Source organism: Electrona antarctica (assembly GCF_951216825.1).
Source record: "Electrona antarctica genome assembly, chromosome: 3".
NCBI classification, from domain to species: Eukaryota; Metazoa; Chordata; class Actinopteri; order Myctophiformes; family Myctophidae; genus Electrona; species Electrona antarctica.
Window position 1 is genome coordinate 62,927,774 of NC_136808.1, and position 15,000 is coordinate 62,942,773.

Genomic DNA, 15,000 nt, shown 5'->3' on the forward strand with positions numbered 1-15,000 from the left:
AACATAAAAAAAGTCTCAAATAGTCTGCTAGTGACAGCCGGATGGAATTAACAGAAATGTTATAAACTCCTATCAAAAAGGAGATTGGAAACGATTATGTTTTCCCCCCTTTAAGCCATTTTGGGCAGGAACCGCTTTTGGTGTTAGCATTATGTTGTGCTTTAGCTATTGAAAAATAGCAGATCTACAAGCTCGTAGCGCGCCACCGAGTGGCGCGCTACGAGCTTGTAGGTCTGCTATTTTTGAAAAATCGAAGAACGACTGACATAGAAACATAGCTTTTTCAGAAAACTGTCAGGATGTAGAAGACATTTATAGAATCTGATCTCAGGTCAAAATGGGATAATAAAGTATTGAATCAAACCTCTTCAAAGTTCCCCTCCATGGGTTTGTAGGCCAGCAGCAGCACAGACCTCATCAGATCTCCCACCAGGATGAAGTCTCCCTTGGTCTTCAGATACAGAGCCATGATGTTGTTGTAGTGGTTACACTCTGTCCTTAACTCCTTCTCTGCCGTCCACTCATACAGACGCACCTACACACACACACACACACACACACACACACACACACACACACACACACACACACACACACACACACACACACACACACACACACACACACACACACACACACACACACACACACACACACACACACACACACACACACACACACACACACACTATAGTTAACCAAGCAGCGACTGTAGTGGTCAAAAGTGGAACTGCAGGCAGGCTGGACCCAGGTTAAATTCATGAATGCATTTGTGACGAGGTACCAGAAGAACAGCGCGAGGGAGGGGTACTACCATACCAATCATATTAGTACAGGAACCGGTAACACATGTTTTGGTCATGTTCGTCTCTGAGCACATTCTGGACTGAAATCTTTGAGACGCTTACAGTATTAACTGGGACACTTATAGTGCCTAACCGTAAAGTTCCACACAGTATGGGACCCTTTCCCTGAATGACCCCCCCCTCCTACCTTCTGGTACTATGGCCCAATGCAGAGGGAATCCCTTTCCCTGAATGACCCCCCCTCCTACCTTCTGGTACTATGGCCCAATGCAGAGGGAATCCCTAACCCTGAATGACTCCTCCTCCTACCTTCTGGTACTATGGCCCAATGCAGAGGGAATCCCTTTCCCTGAATGACCCCCCCTCCTACCTTCTGGTACTATGGCCCAATGCAGAGGGAATCCCTTTCCCTGAATGACCCCCCCTCCTACCTTCTGGTACTATGGCCCAATGCAGAGGGAATCCCTTTCCCTGAATGACCCCCCCTCCTACCTTCTGGTACTATGGCCCAATGCAGAGGGAATCCCTTTCCCTGAATGACCCCCCCTCCTACCTTCTGGTACTATGGCCCAAGTGACCCCCCCTCCTACCTTCTGGTACTATGGCCCAAGTGACCCCCCCTCCTACCTTCTGGTACTATGGCCCAAGTGACCCCACCTCCTACCTTCTGGTACTATGGCCCAATGCAGAGGGAATCCCTTTCCCTGAATGACCCCCCCTCCTACCTTCTGGTACTATGGCCCAAGTGACCCCACCTCCTACCTTCTGGTACTATGGCCCTTCCTGGCCCAAGTGCTACAATTATAAACTACATTAATTTGACGTCAAGTGGTGAAGTTACGGTGTGACCAAAATGTCATGTTGTGTGTGTGTGTGTGTGTGTGTGTGTGTGTGTGTGCGTGTGTGTGTGTGTGCGTGTGAATCTGTTATTTGTTGGCTTGTTTTTTCGTTATCTGTTTTGTCGGTTGCCTGTTGTTCCCCTCTCCCACCGTGTTGTTATGTAAACATATATAAGGGAGTGATCCAGAGAGCTGATGTCCTCTGGTGATGTCACCTCAGTGATGTCACCTCAGTGATGTCACCTCAGTGATGTCACCTCAGTGATGTCACCTCTGGTGACAGTGATGTCACCTCAGTGATGTCACCTCAGTGATGTCACCTCTGGTGACAGTGATGTCACCTCAGTGATGTCACCTCAGTGATGTCACCTCTGGTGACAGTGATGTCACCTCAGTGATGTCACCTCAGTGATGTCACCTCAGTGATGTCACCTCTGGTGACAGTGATGTCACCTCAGTGATGTCACCTCAGTGATGTCACCTCTGGTGACAGTGATGTCACCTCAGTGATGTCACCTCAGTGATGTCACCTCTGGTGACAGTGATGTCACCTCAGTGATGTCACCTCAGTGATGTCACCTCTGGTGACAGTGATGTCACCTCAGTGATGTCACCTCAGTGATGTCACCTCTGGTGACAGTGATGTCACCTCAGTGATGTCACCTCAGTGATGTCACCTCTGGTGACAGTGATGTCACCTCAGTGATGTCACCTCAGTGATGTCACCTCTGGTGACAGTGATGTCACCTCAGTGATGTCACCTCTGGTGACAGTGATGTCACCTCAGTGATGTCACCTCTGGTGACAGTGATGTCACCTCAGTGATGTCACCTCAGTGATGTCACCTCTGGTGACAGTGATGTCACCTCAGTGATGTCACCTCTGGTGACAGTGATGTCACCTCAGTGATGTCACCTCTGGTGACAGTGATGTCAGACTTAAGACTTTAGTGCTCTGATACAAAACCTCTTTAACCCATTCTGGGCGGGAACCCCTTTTGGTGTTAGCATTATGTTATGCTTTAGCTATTTTTGAAAAATCGAAGAACGACTGACATAGAAACATAGCTTTTTCAGAAAACTGTCAGGATGTAGAAGACATTTTTAGAATGTGATCTCAGGTCAGAATGGGTTATTAAAACAAAATGGTAAATGGTAAATGGTAAATGGTGCATTTATATAGCGCCTTTATCCAAGGCGCTTTACAGATATTGTGCATTACATTCACCCATTCACACACACATTCATACACCGATAGCAGCGGAAACCATGCAAGGCACAAACTAGCACATCGGGAGCAATTTGGGGTTCAGTGTCTTGCTCAAGGACACTTCGACAGTGACTCTGCGGGAGCCCGGGTTCGAACTGGCAACCTCACGGTTCCCATCCAGCCACTCTACCCCTGAGCCACCGCCGCCCATAAAAATATGGAATTGATAAACATGATTTCAGAACAAAAATGTAAATTAAACTGCAACACACTGAAACACAATAGAGCACCGAAGTCTGACGTCACTTTCAGTAGAGGGCACCAACACACAGGTTTATAGGTTTCAGTAGAGTGCACCAACACACAGGTCTGACGTCACTTTCAATAGAGGGCACCAACACACAGGTTTATAGGTTTCAGTAGAGTGCACCAACACACAGGTCTGACGTCACTTTCAGTAGAGGGCACCAACACACAGGTTTATAGGTTTCAGTAGAGTGCACCAACACACAGGTCTGACGTCACTTTCAGTAGAGGGCACCAACACACAGGTTTATAGGTTTCAGTAGAGTGCACCAACACACAGGTCTGACGTCACTTTCAATAGAGGGCACCAACACACAGGTTTGTGTATTTGTTTATTTGTATTGAAATCTCCATAGGGCGATTTTATGTCGCTTCATATAAGAACTGTGTTTGAAAAATAAACCGACCACCCCGGCGTTTCTGTCAGGGGAGTGGCTGTGCGTCGTTAATGATGTCCATTCATATTTGATACAGCCAGTTTCTAGAGAAAATGGAATTAATGTGACCGCAAAAGCCTTGAAACTACATATGAATGCAATGTCGCTGAGCATATACGTCACGCCCAGCTGTCAACATATTGCGTTCCTGAGATTCCTCGTTGACGTAAGCTCAGCTGGTGGTGACTCGACTCGTACTAACCACGATACATTATATATATCAATAAAATTAAAATAAACGTAATTAACGTTCAGTTTCTGTTGTGCGATGGGCTGCGGGCAGAAGCAGCCTACCCGGAAATGTAGTCTCTGGGTTGTTTGGCTCGTTTCTAACGCTTATTTTGTTACTCTTTGGGTATATTTGTACATTTCCACCTTCAGTCGATGCTTCATATCCATATGAGTGAAAAGGCCGGGGTGATCGGTTTATTTTTCAAACACAGTTCTTATATGAGGCGATCTAAAATCCCCCTATGGAGAGTACAATGCTTATAAAAAAATACACGAACCTGGGGACTGGCGCCCTCTACTGATAGTAGAGGGCAGTGACGTCAGGACTTCGGTGCTCTATACATTTGTCACAGCTTGATGTTATTTCATTAGTTGACAGTAACAAAATGCATGTACATTTTTATGAATCTTAGAACAATCAAGGAGCTGCAGTTTGTGACAAAAAAGGCCACTTGTGTTGAATCACTTCACAGAACCGTACCAAACCGGCCCGTCAGAACCAGACGTACCAAACCGGCCCGTCAGAACCAGACGTACCAAACCGGCCCGTCAGAACCAGACGTACCAAACCGGCCCGTCAGAACCAGACGTACCAAACCAGCCCGTCAGAACCAGACGTACCAAACCGGCCCGTCTCTGTGATGGAGTGGATTAGTAATGCAAGAGCAGCTGGACGCAAAGTGTGTGTGTGTGTGTGTGTGTGTGTGTGTTGAAGCGTATTAGTAATTTAACAGCAGATGTCTCCAGAACCTGTGTGTGTGTGTGTATGTATGTGTGTATGTGTATGTGTGTGTGTGTGTGTGTGTATGTGTGTGTGTGTGTGTGTGTGTGTGTGTGTGCGCGTGTAGCATAGTGTAGTGTAGATGATGCAACAGCAGTAGCTGCCCAGACCTCATATGGTCCACAAGTAGCAGACAGTACCAGGGCTGTGGTCGGTACAATGCAGTGGTGAAAGTGGGCCGGTGCGGTCCGCAGTACAGGGGCTGTGGTGAAAGTGGGCCGGTGCGGTCCACAGTACAGGGGCTGTGGTCGGTACAATGCAGTGGTGAAAGTGGGCCGGTGCGGTCCGCAGTACAGGGGCTGTGGTGAAAGTGGGCCGGTGCGGTCCACAGTACCGGGGCTGTGGTGAAAGTGGGCCCGGTGCGGTCCACAGTACAGGGGCTGTGGTGAAAGTGGCCCGGTGCGTTCCACAGTACCGGGGCTGTGGTGAAAGTGGGCCGGTGCGGTCCGGATCAGATCTACTTTCAAAATGAAAGTGCTGATCAAATGCCATGTTCTGGTTGTAAACATGGCTACGGGGGAAGTGATGTCAAATGATCGCCTGGCATTCGTCCGTCGTTGCCCGCTGGACGAGAAATGCGCTGGGTAACATTGTACAGTACAGACATACTGTACATCACATAGAGGTGATGATAAAAGGCAGAATGCTACTCACCGTACTGTTGATACTAGCCAGCAGCTTGCCGTTGAACTCCACCATGGAGTACACCGCTCCCTTCACCTCCTTCTCCGCCACCGTCTGCAGCTTCCCTGAAAGCAAGAGAGCACAGGTGGTCATTCACACAGCTGGTGGTTCTGATTGAGGTGGGTTCACAGGTGGTCATTCACACAGCTGGTGGTTCTGATTGAGGTGGGTTCATAGGTGGTCATTCACACAGCTGGTGGTTCTGATTGAGGTGGGTTTAATAGGTGGTCATTCACACAGCTGGTGGTTCTGATTGAGGTGGGTTTAATAGGTGGTCATTCACACAGCTGGTGGTTCTGATTGAGGTGGGTTTAATAGGTGGTCATTCACACAGCTGGTGGTTCTGATTGAGGTGGGTTCATAGGAGGTCATTCACACAGCTGGTGGTTCTGATTGAGGTGGGTTTAATAGGTGGTCATTCACACAGCTGGTGGTTCTGATTGAGGTGGGTTTAATAGGTAGTCATTCACACAGCTGGTGGTTCTGATTGAGGTGGGTTTTCAGGCCGGGTTTGGAGGTAGGGAGGGAGGAGGTGGGTTTTCAGGCCGGGTTTGGAGGTAGGGAGGGAGGAGGTGGGTTTTCAGGCCGGGTTTGGAGGTAGGGAGGGAGGAGGCGTCTCTGATCATTTTGGGAAGTGCATTCCAGAGTCGTCTTGCGTAGCCATGACAACCATTCCACAATCTCAGAATGCTATAAAGTCTGGAACTACACCTCCCAAAATCCGAGCAAGAAGTACGTCGGGAGTGGCTTATTGTCTGTATCAGCCAGTAACACGCGGGAGTCTATCCCTTGTTTCAATGCACTAGACCCCTGTGAGATGGAGTCTATCCCTTGTTACAATGCGCTAGACCCCTGGGAGATGGAGTCTATCCCTTGTTACAATGCGCTAGACCCCTGGGAGATGGAGTCTATCCCTGTTACAATGCGCTAGACCCCTGGGAGATGGAGTCTATCCCTTGTTACAATGCGCTAGACCCCTGGGAGATGGAGTCTATCCCTTGTTTCAATGCGCTAGACCCCTGGGAGATGGAGTCTATCCCTTGTTACAATGCGCTAGACCCCTGGGAGATGGAGTCTATCCCTTGTTACAATGCGCTAGACCCCTGGGAGATGGAGTCTATCCCTGTTACAATGCGCTAGACCCCTGGGAGATGGAGTCTATCCCTTGTTTCAATGCGCTAGACCCCTGGGAGATGGGGTCTATCCCTTGTTTCAATGCGCTAGACCCCTGGGAGATGGAGTATATCCCTTGTTTCAATGCGCTAGACCCCTGGGAGATGGAGTCTATCCCTTGTTTCAATGCGCTAGACCCCTGGGAGATGGAGTCTATCCCTTGTTACAATGCGCTAGACCCCTGGGAGATGGAGTCTATCCCTTGTTACAATGTGCTAGACCCCTGGGAGATGGAGTCTATCCCTGTTACAATGCGCTAGACCCCTGGGAGATGGAGTCTATCCCTTGTTTCAATGCGCTAGACCCCTGGGAGATGGAGTCTATCCCTGTTACAATGCGCTAGACCCCTGGGAGATGGAGTCTATCCCTGTTACAATGCGCTAGACCCCTGGGAGATGGAGCGCCACACCTACCATCAGCTCCCAGTACTTGCTGCACCAAGCCATGCTACTCATTCACTGAGTTGGCGGTGCCCGTGATCGAACCCATGACCTTGTGGTCCAAAGGCGAGAGCTCTACCAACTGAGCTACCGGACACAAGGTGAGCAAGGAAGATGGCATTTCCTCTTTACATATATTTTTAAATATCCATTTCTGCTAAGCAACAAGCTATATATACACTTAGATGATGTTGATTTATATTATGATAAATTTGCACGATGGTAAACGGAAGTGGGGAGGAGGCGACAATATATTTTAAAATATCTTTACATATATATCTTTTTTTATATTGTGAAGACGAAACAGAAGTGGAGAGGAGGCTTCACTTCTGCTTTATCGCTTGCTCATGTTTTTTTTCATGATCAGAGCTTCCATGCTGTATGACGGAAGCATTTGAAAATTGCAGGTGGCAATTCCAGAGGGAGGGGGGGCAGCCACAGAGAGGAGGGGGAAGCCACAGAGGGAGGGGGCAGCCACAGAGGGAGGGGGAAGCCACAGAGGGAGGGGGGCAGCCACAGAGGGAGGGGGCAGCCACAGAGAGGAGGGGGGGCAGCCACAGAGGGAGGGGGGCAGCCACAGAGGGAGGGGGCAGCCACAGAGAGGAGGGGGAAGCCACAGAGGGAGGGGGGCAGCCACAGAGGGAGGGGGAAGCCACAGAGGGAGGGGGGCAGCCACAGAGGGAGGGGGGCAGCCACAGAGGGAGGGGGCAGCCACAGAGAGGAGGGGGGGCAGCCACAGAGGGAGGGGGCAGCCACAGAGAGGAGGGGGGGCAGCCACAGAGGGAGGGGGCAGCCACAGAGAGGAGGGGGGGCAGCCACAGAGGGAGGGGGCAGCCACAGAGAGGGGGGGCAGCCACAGAGGGAGGGGGCAGCCACAGAGGGAGGGAGGGGGCAGCCACAGAGGGAGGGGGCAGCCACAGAGGGAGGGGGCAGCCACAGAGGGAGGGGGCAGCCACAGAGGGAGGGGGAGGGAGGGGGCAGCCACAGAGAGGAGGGGGCAGCCACAGAGAGAGGGGGCAGCCACAGAGGGAGGGGGCAGCCACAGAGGGAGGGGGCAGCCACAGAGGGAGGGGGCAGCCACAGAGGGAGGGGGCAGCCACAGAGAAAACCCTGTCGCACCAGGTTTGGAGCCTGGTCTTGGAGTGATCAAGAGAGAGAAGACAGAAAGAGATGGAGAGAAACCGAGAGAGAGACAGAGAGGTGTAGCCTCCCCTCATTCTGCGCGTGCCAGATGGAGATGAAAAGGTCATTGTGGTTTTGCTGACCGTCTGTGTAGTGGAAGACGATGATGCGTCCCTGCTTGGGCTCGGCCTCCTCGGGGTAGACCATGGCCGTTCCCACGATGAAGTAGACCGCTGGGTCCCTGCCCAGGCGACACGACACCATGCTCAGGGCGTACTCGCTGGGGAGGAACTGATGGGCGTGGAGAACTGGCAACAGAAACAAGAACACACAACACATCAAGGGTTAGGGTTAGGGAGGAACTGATGGGCGTGGAGAACTGGCAACAGAAACACACAACACAACACAACACATCAACTGATGGGCGTGGAGAACTGGCAACAGAAACACACAACACAACACATCAACTGATGGGCGTGGAGAACTGGCAACAGAGACAACAACACACAACACAACACAACACAACACATCAACTGATGGGCGTGGAGAACTGGCAACAGAAACAACAACACACAAAACAACACAACACATCAACTGATGGGCGTGGAGAACTGGCAACAAAGACAACAACACACAACACAACACAACACATCAACTGATGGGCGTGGAGAACTGGCAACAGAAACAACAACACACAAAACAACACAACACATCAACTGATGGGCGTGGAGAACTGGCAACAAAGACAACAACACACAACACAACACATCAAGAAGAAGAAGAAGGAGAACTGGCAACAGAAACAACAACACACAACACAACACATCAAGCACATTCATCCATTGTAACTCAGGGTGCATTTCCTCTAAGAAGTAAAACATTTCCACCCAACAGCGATGCTAATAATATGCTACCGTGATTGAAGTGGTTGGAGAAAGCAGGACTGGGTACTTACAAAGAACACAGACTACCACCGTAGTACTGTGTGCCTCATCAGTGTAGGAACAATGATCAAGAGCGTGGCACACGCATGCATAATTCATGGTCACGTTAACTGACATTAAAGAGCATTAGGCACACTGGGGAGTTGGATTTTTTTTTGCACACGCTTTTGTAGAAATATATATATTTTTTTAAATATTTATTTTATTTGGAAAAAGCAGTAGAATATATACAGCATTTCTATGTATACATAGGACACCAGTGCAATTCCCAGGATTTTTTTTTCACCCCTGTTCCCTCCCTCCCCCCTCCAAGTGACTCCATCTCCAGTCTCTGTAACATCCTTGCTTTCTTCAGGACTACATATGGCATCAAGTCAACACTTAACAGGGGCAAAGGAGAAAAAGAAGAAAGAGTGGGCTCTTTTGTAGAAATATTGTGATGAAGTTTACTAAGTGGATCCGAGTCTGGGGCTGTTCCAGGGCCAAGTTAGCAGCATCACCTTATGTCTGGGGCCGTTCCAGGGCCAAGGTAGCAGCATCACCTTATGTCTGGGGCTGTTCCAGGGCAAGGTAGCAGCATCACCTTATGTCTGGGGCTGTTCCAGGGCAAGGTAGCAGCATCACCTTATGTCTGGGGCTGTTCCAGGGCAAGGTAGCAGCATCACCTTATGTCTGGGGCTGTTCCAGGACCAAGGTAGCAGCATCACCCCAGTGTCTGGGGCCGTTCCAGGGCCAAGGTAGCAGCATCACCTTATGTCTGGGGCCGTTCCAGGACCAAGGTAGCAGCATCACCCCAGTGTCTGGGGCCGTTCCAGGACCAAGGTAGCAGCATCACCCCAGTGTCTGGGGCTGTTCCAGGGCCAAGGTAGCAGCATCACCCCAGTGTCTGGGGCCGTTCCAGGGCCAAGTTAGCAGCATCACCTTATGTCTGGGGCTGTTCCAGGACCAAGGTAGCAGCATCACCCCAGTGTCTGGGGCTGTTCCAGGACCAAGGTAGCAGCATCGCCCCAGTGTCTGGGGCTGTTCCAGGGCCAAGGTAGCAGCATCACCCCAGTGTCTGGGGCTGTTCCAGGGCCAAGGTAGCAGCATCGCCCCAGTGTCTGGGGCTGTTCCAGGGCCAAGGTAGCAGCATCACCTTATGTCTGGGGCTGTTCCAGGGCCAAGGTAGCAGCATCACCCCAGTGTCTGGGGCCGTTCCAGGGCCAAGGTAGCAGCATCACCCCAGTGTCTGGGGCTGTTCCAGGACCAAGGTAGCAGCATCACCTTATGTCTGGGGCTGTTCCAGGACCAAGGTAGCAGCATCACCCCAGTGTCTGGGGCTGTTCCAGGACCAAGGTAGCAGCATCACCCCAGTGTCTGGGGCTGTTCCAGGACCAAGGTAGCAGCATCACCCCAGTGTCTGGGGCTGTTCCAGGGCCAAGGTAGCAGCATCACCCCAGTGTCTGGGGCTGTTCCAGGACCAAGGTAGCAGCATCACCCCAGTGTCTGGGGCTGTTCCAGGGCCAAGGTAGCAGCATCACCTTATGTCTGGGGCTGTTCCAGGACCAAGGTAGCAGCATCACCCCAGTGTCTGGGGCTGTTCCAGGGCCAAGGTAGCAGCATCACCCCAGTGTCTGGGGCTGTTCCAGGGCCAAGGTAGCAGCATCACCCCAGTGTCTGGGGCCGTTCCAGGGCCAAGGTAGCAGCATCACCCCTGTGTCTGGGGCCGTTCCAGGACCAAGGTAGCAGCATCGCCCCAGTGTCTGGGGCTGTTCCAGGGCCAAGGTAGCAGCATCACCTTATGTCTGGGGCCGTTCCAGGGCCAAGGTAGCAGCATCACCCCTGTGTCTGGGGCTGTTCCAGGACCAAGGTAGCAGCATCACCTTATGTTCAACTCATTAACATCATAGGCACTGGTTCCCAAACACTGGGCCGGGTCCCAAGGTTGGGTCGCGGACCAATTTTTATGGGTCCCTTTTTTTTCCCCCTACTATTTCAAAACATTCCCAAAAAAGCTAAAAAAAAGAGTCATGAATTAAAAACAGAAGTTTCAAAGAAAAATCAAAGAAATTCCACTTAGAAAACAAATGTTTAAGAAGTAATGAAAATAGCTGATCTTCAAGCTCAGAATGCGGCACGAAGCCACGAAGCCACGAAGCCGGTCCCGAAGCCGAAGCCACGGAGCCGAAGCCACGGAGCCGGCCACGAAGCCACAAAGCACCACGAAGCGCCACGAAGCCACGAAGCACCACGAAGCCGGTCACGAAGCCACGAAGCCCCACGAAGCGCCACGAAGCCGGTCACGAAGCCACGAAGCACCACGAAGCCGGTCACGAAGCCGGCCACGAAGCACCACGAAGCCGGTCACGAAGCACCACGAAGCCGGTCACGAAGCCGGTCACGAAGCCGGTCACGAAGCCACGAAGCACCACGAAGCCGGTCACGAAGCCGGCCACGAAGCCACGAAGCCGGTCACGAAGCCGGCCACGAAGCCGGCCACGAAGCCGGTCACGAAGCCACGAAGCACCACGAAGCCGGTCACGAAGCCGGCCACGAAGCCGGCCACGAAGCACCACGAAGCCGGTCACGAAGCCGGTCACGAAGCCACGAAGCACCACGAAGCCGGTCACGAAGCCACGAAGCACCACAAAGCCGGTCACGAAGCCGGTCACGAAGCACCACGAAGCCGGTCACGAAGCCGGCCACGAAGCCACGAAGCACCACGAAGCCACGAAGCACCACGAAGCCGGTCACGAAGCCGGCCACGAAGCCGGTCACGAAGCCGGTCATGAAGCCACGAAGCACCACGAAGCCGGTCACGAAGCCGGTCACGAAGCCACGAAGCCGGTCACGAAGCCACGAAGCACCACGAAGCCGGTCACGAAGCCGGCCACGAAGCCGGTCACGAAGCCACTAAGCACCACGAAGCCGGTCACGAAGCCGGCCACGAAGCCGGTCACGAAGCCACGAAGCACCACGAAGCCGGTCACGAAGCCGGTCAGGAAGCCGGTCATGAAGCCGGTCAGGAAGCCGGTCAGGAAGCCGGTCAGGAAGCCGGTCACGAAGCCGGTCACGAAGCCGGTCAGGAAGCCGGTCAGGAAGCCGGTCACGAAGCCGGTCACGAAGCGGTCACGAAGCCGGTCATGAAGCCGGTCATGAAGCCGGTCATGAAGCCGGTCACGAAGCGGTCATGAAGCGGTCATGAAGCCGGTCACGAATCGGTCATGAAGCCGGTCACGAAGCCGGTCACGAAGCGGTCATGAAGCCGGTCACGAAGCGGTCATGAAGCCGGTCACGAAGCGGTCATGAAGCCGGTCACGAAGCCGGTCACGAAGCGGTCACGAAGCCGGTCACGAAGCGGTCATGAAGCCGGTAACGTGCAGAAAAGTGTGTGAACCACTGGTCTAGAATAGATGACACCAAGGCTAGTCTGAGCCAGTCACACTATATTTTGCTCCTCAAAAACTCACAAATAACCAGAAAAAAACAATCACAAGGTTAATTTCCGCCGTAAGGCATCATTTGTACTCTCTCTGGCCCCTTTTTCCACCAAAATAACTTTGGTTCTAGAACTGGTTCCATTTTAGATTTTCTTGGAAAAAATTTCGGCTCCAGTTTCTAACCAACTTTTAGGGTTCTGAACCAATTAATGTTCTGTAGAAACTGAAACTGGTTAAATTAGGGCGGGAAAAAAGAACCGAACTGGTTCAACCGCGGTGGAAAAGGGGCCTCTGTGTCAAATCAACACGTGGGCTCAGCTGTGCGTCGTGTACTCACCTTCGAACGTGTGCTGATCCACCACCAGCAGACTGTGAACCTCCACCTCCTCGCCAAAGGAGGTCTCATGAGGGGAGGTGCTGCTGGGGAAAAGCTTACTGGAGCTCACACTGCTGGAGAGAGCCTGGGGAGAGGAGGAACAGGAGAGACACAGAGGGAGAGGAGGAACAGGAGAGAGACAGAGGGAGAGGAGGAACAGGAGATACACAGAGGGAGAGGAGGAACAGGAGAGAGACACAGAGGGAGAGGAGGAACAGGAGAGACACAGAGGGAGAGGAGGAACAGGAGAGACACACAGGGAGAGGAGGAACAGGAGAGAGACACAGAGGGAGAGGAGGAACAGGAGAGACACAGAGGGAGAGGAGGAACAGGAGAGACACAGAGGGAGAGGAGGAACAGGAGAGACACACAGAGGGAGAGGAGGAACAGGAGAGAGACACAGAGGGAGAGGAGGAACAGGAGAGACACACAGAGGGAGAGGAGGAACAGGAGAGACACACAGAGGGAGAGGAGGAACAGGAGAGAGACACAGAGGGAGAGGAGGAACAGGAGAGAGACAGAGGGAGAGGAGGAACAGGAGAGAGACAGAGGGAGAGGAGGAACAGGAGAGACACAGAGGGAGAGGAGGAACAGGAGAGAGACACAGAGGGAGAGGAGGAACAGGAGAGACACAGAGGGAGAGGAGGAACAGGAGAGACACACAGAGGGAGAGGAGGAACAGGAGAGAGACACAGAGGGAGAGGAGGAACAGGAGAGACACAGAGGGAGAGGAGGAACAGGAGAGACACACAGAGGGAGAGGAGGAACAGGAGAGAGACACAGAGGGAGAGGAGGAACAGGAGAGACACAGAGGGAGAGGAGGAACAGGAGAGACACACAGAGGGAGAGGAGGAACAGGAGAGAGACAGAGGAGAAGAAATGAGGAGAGCAGGATAATGGTTATTATTGCAGTGATTCGCTCAACCTTTTCCATTCAACGAGCCCTGGTGTGGTCATGTACCGAGGTCTAACAGACCATCAATACAAACTGGCATTTGGTCATGTACCGAGGTCTAACAGACCATCAATACAAACTGGCATTTGGTCATGTACCGAGGCTAACAGACCATCAATACACACTGGCATTTGGTCATGTACCGAGGCTAACAGACCATCAATACACACTGGCCTTTGGTCATGTACCGAGGCTAACTGACCATCAATACACACTGGCATTTGGTCATGTACCGAGGCTAACAGACCATCAATACACACTGGCATTTGGTCATGTACCGAGGCTAACTGACCATCAATACACACTGGCCTTTGGTCATGTACCGAGGCTAACTGACCATCAATACACACTGGCATTTGGTCATGTACCGAGGCTAACAGACCATCAATACACACTGGCATTTGGTCATGTACCGAGGCTAACAGACCATCAATACACACTGGCATTTGGTCATGTACCGAGGCTAACTGACCATCAATACACACTGGCATTTGGTCATGTACCGAGGCTAACAGACCATCAATACACTGGCATTTGGTCATGTACCGAGGCTAACTGACCATCAATACACACTGGCCTTTGGTCATGCTAGATTTCCAGGTGGGGTCCCCCAGATGATTAGCTTATTGTGCAACATTATTTGCTCACTCAACAGTAAAACAAATCAACACACAGTATAAGTGTATAAGTGTATATAGGGTATCTGCACATCTCTAAGAGACATGAAGTGGAAATAAGTGATGTACAAGCTTTACAACATGTCACAAAGTGACATGTTGTAAGCTTGTAAGATTTGTAGATCTGCTATTCTTTTTTTCAACATGGAAACGATTGACGATTATGCAAAAAATAATTACGATTAACTCGTAATAATTGCGATCAGGCAATGATGTAATAATTGTGCCGGGCCGAGGCCTTACCTGACTGCTAGCACTGAGCCTTACCTGACTGCTAGCACTGAGCCTTACCTGACTGCTAGCACTAAGCCTTACCTGACTGCTAGCACTGAGCCTTACCTGACTGCTAGCGCTGAGCCTTACCTGACTGCTAGCACTGAGCCTTACCTGACTGCTAGCACTAAGCCTTACCTGACTGCTAGCACTGAGCCTTACCTGACTGCTAGCACTAAGCCTTACCTGACTGCTAGCACTGAGCCTTACCTGACTGCTAGCACTGAGCCTTACCTGACTGCTAGCACTGAGCCTTACCTGACTGCTAGCACTGAGCCTTACCTGACTGCTAGCACTGAGCCTTACCTGACTGCTAGCACTGAGCCTT

General features: G+C 51.7%; 1 protein-coding gene across 1 annotated transcript in view; it reads right to left on the reverse strand.

Annotated features, from left to right (window-relative positions):
• The window catches only part of ddb1 (damage-specific DNA binding protein 1), a 118,984-nt gene that overhangs the window by 12,138 nt on the left and 91,846 nt on the right, over positions 1-15,000 (reverse strand). The window contains exons 19-22 of the mRNA XM_079496739.1: positions 12,729-12,852; positions 8,172-8,336; positions 5,264-5,358; positions 365-535 (exon numbers count right to left, since the gene is read on the reverse strand). Coding sequence (XP_079352865.1) covers positions 365-535; positions 5,264-5,358; positions 8,172-8,336; positions 12,729-12,852 — 555 coding nt within the window. The remainder of the gene's footprint in view (positions 1-364; positions 536-5,263; positions 5,359-8,171; positions 8,337-12,728; positions 12,853-15,000) is intronic.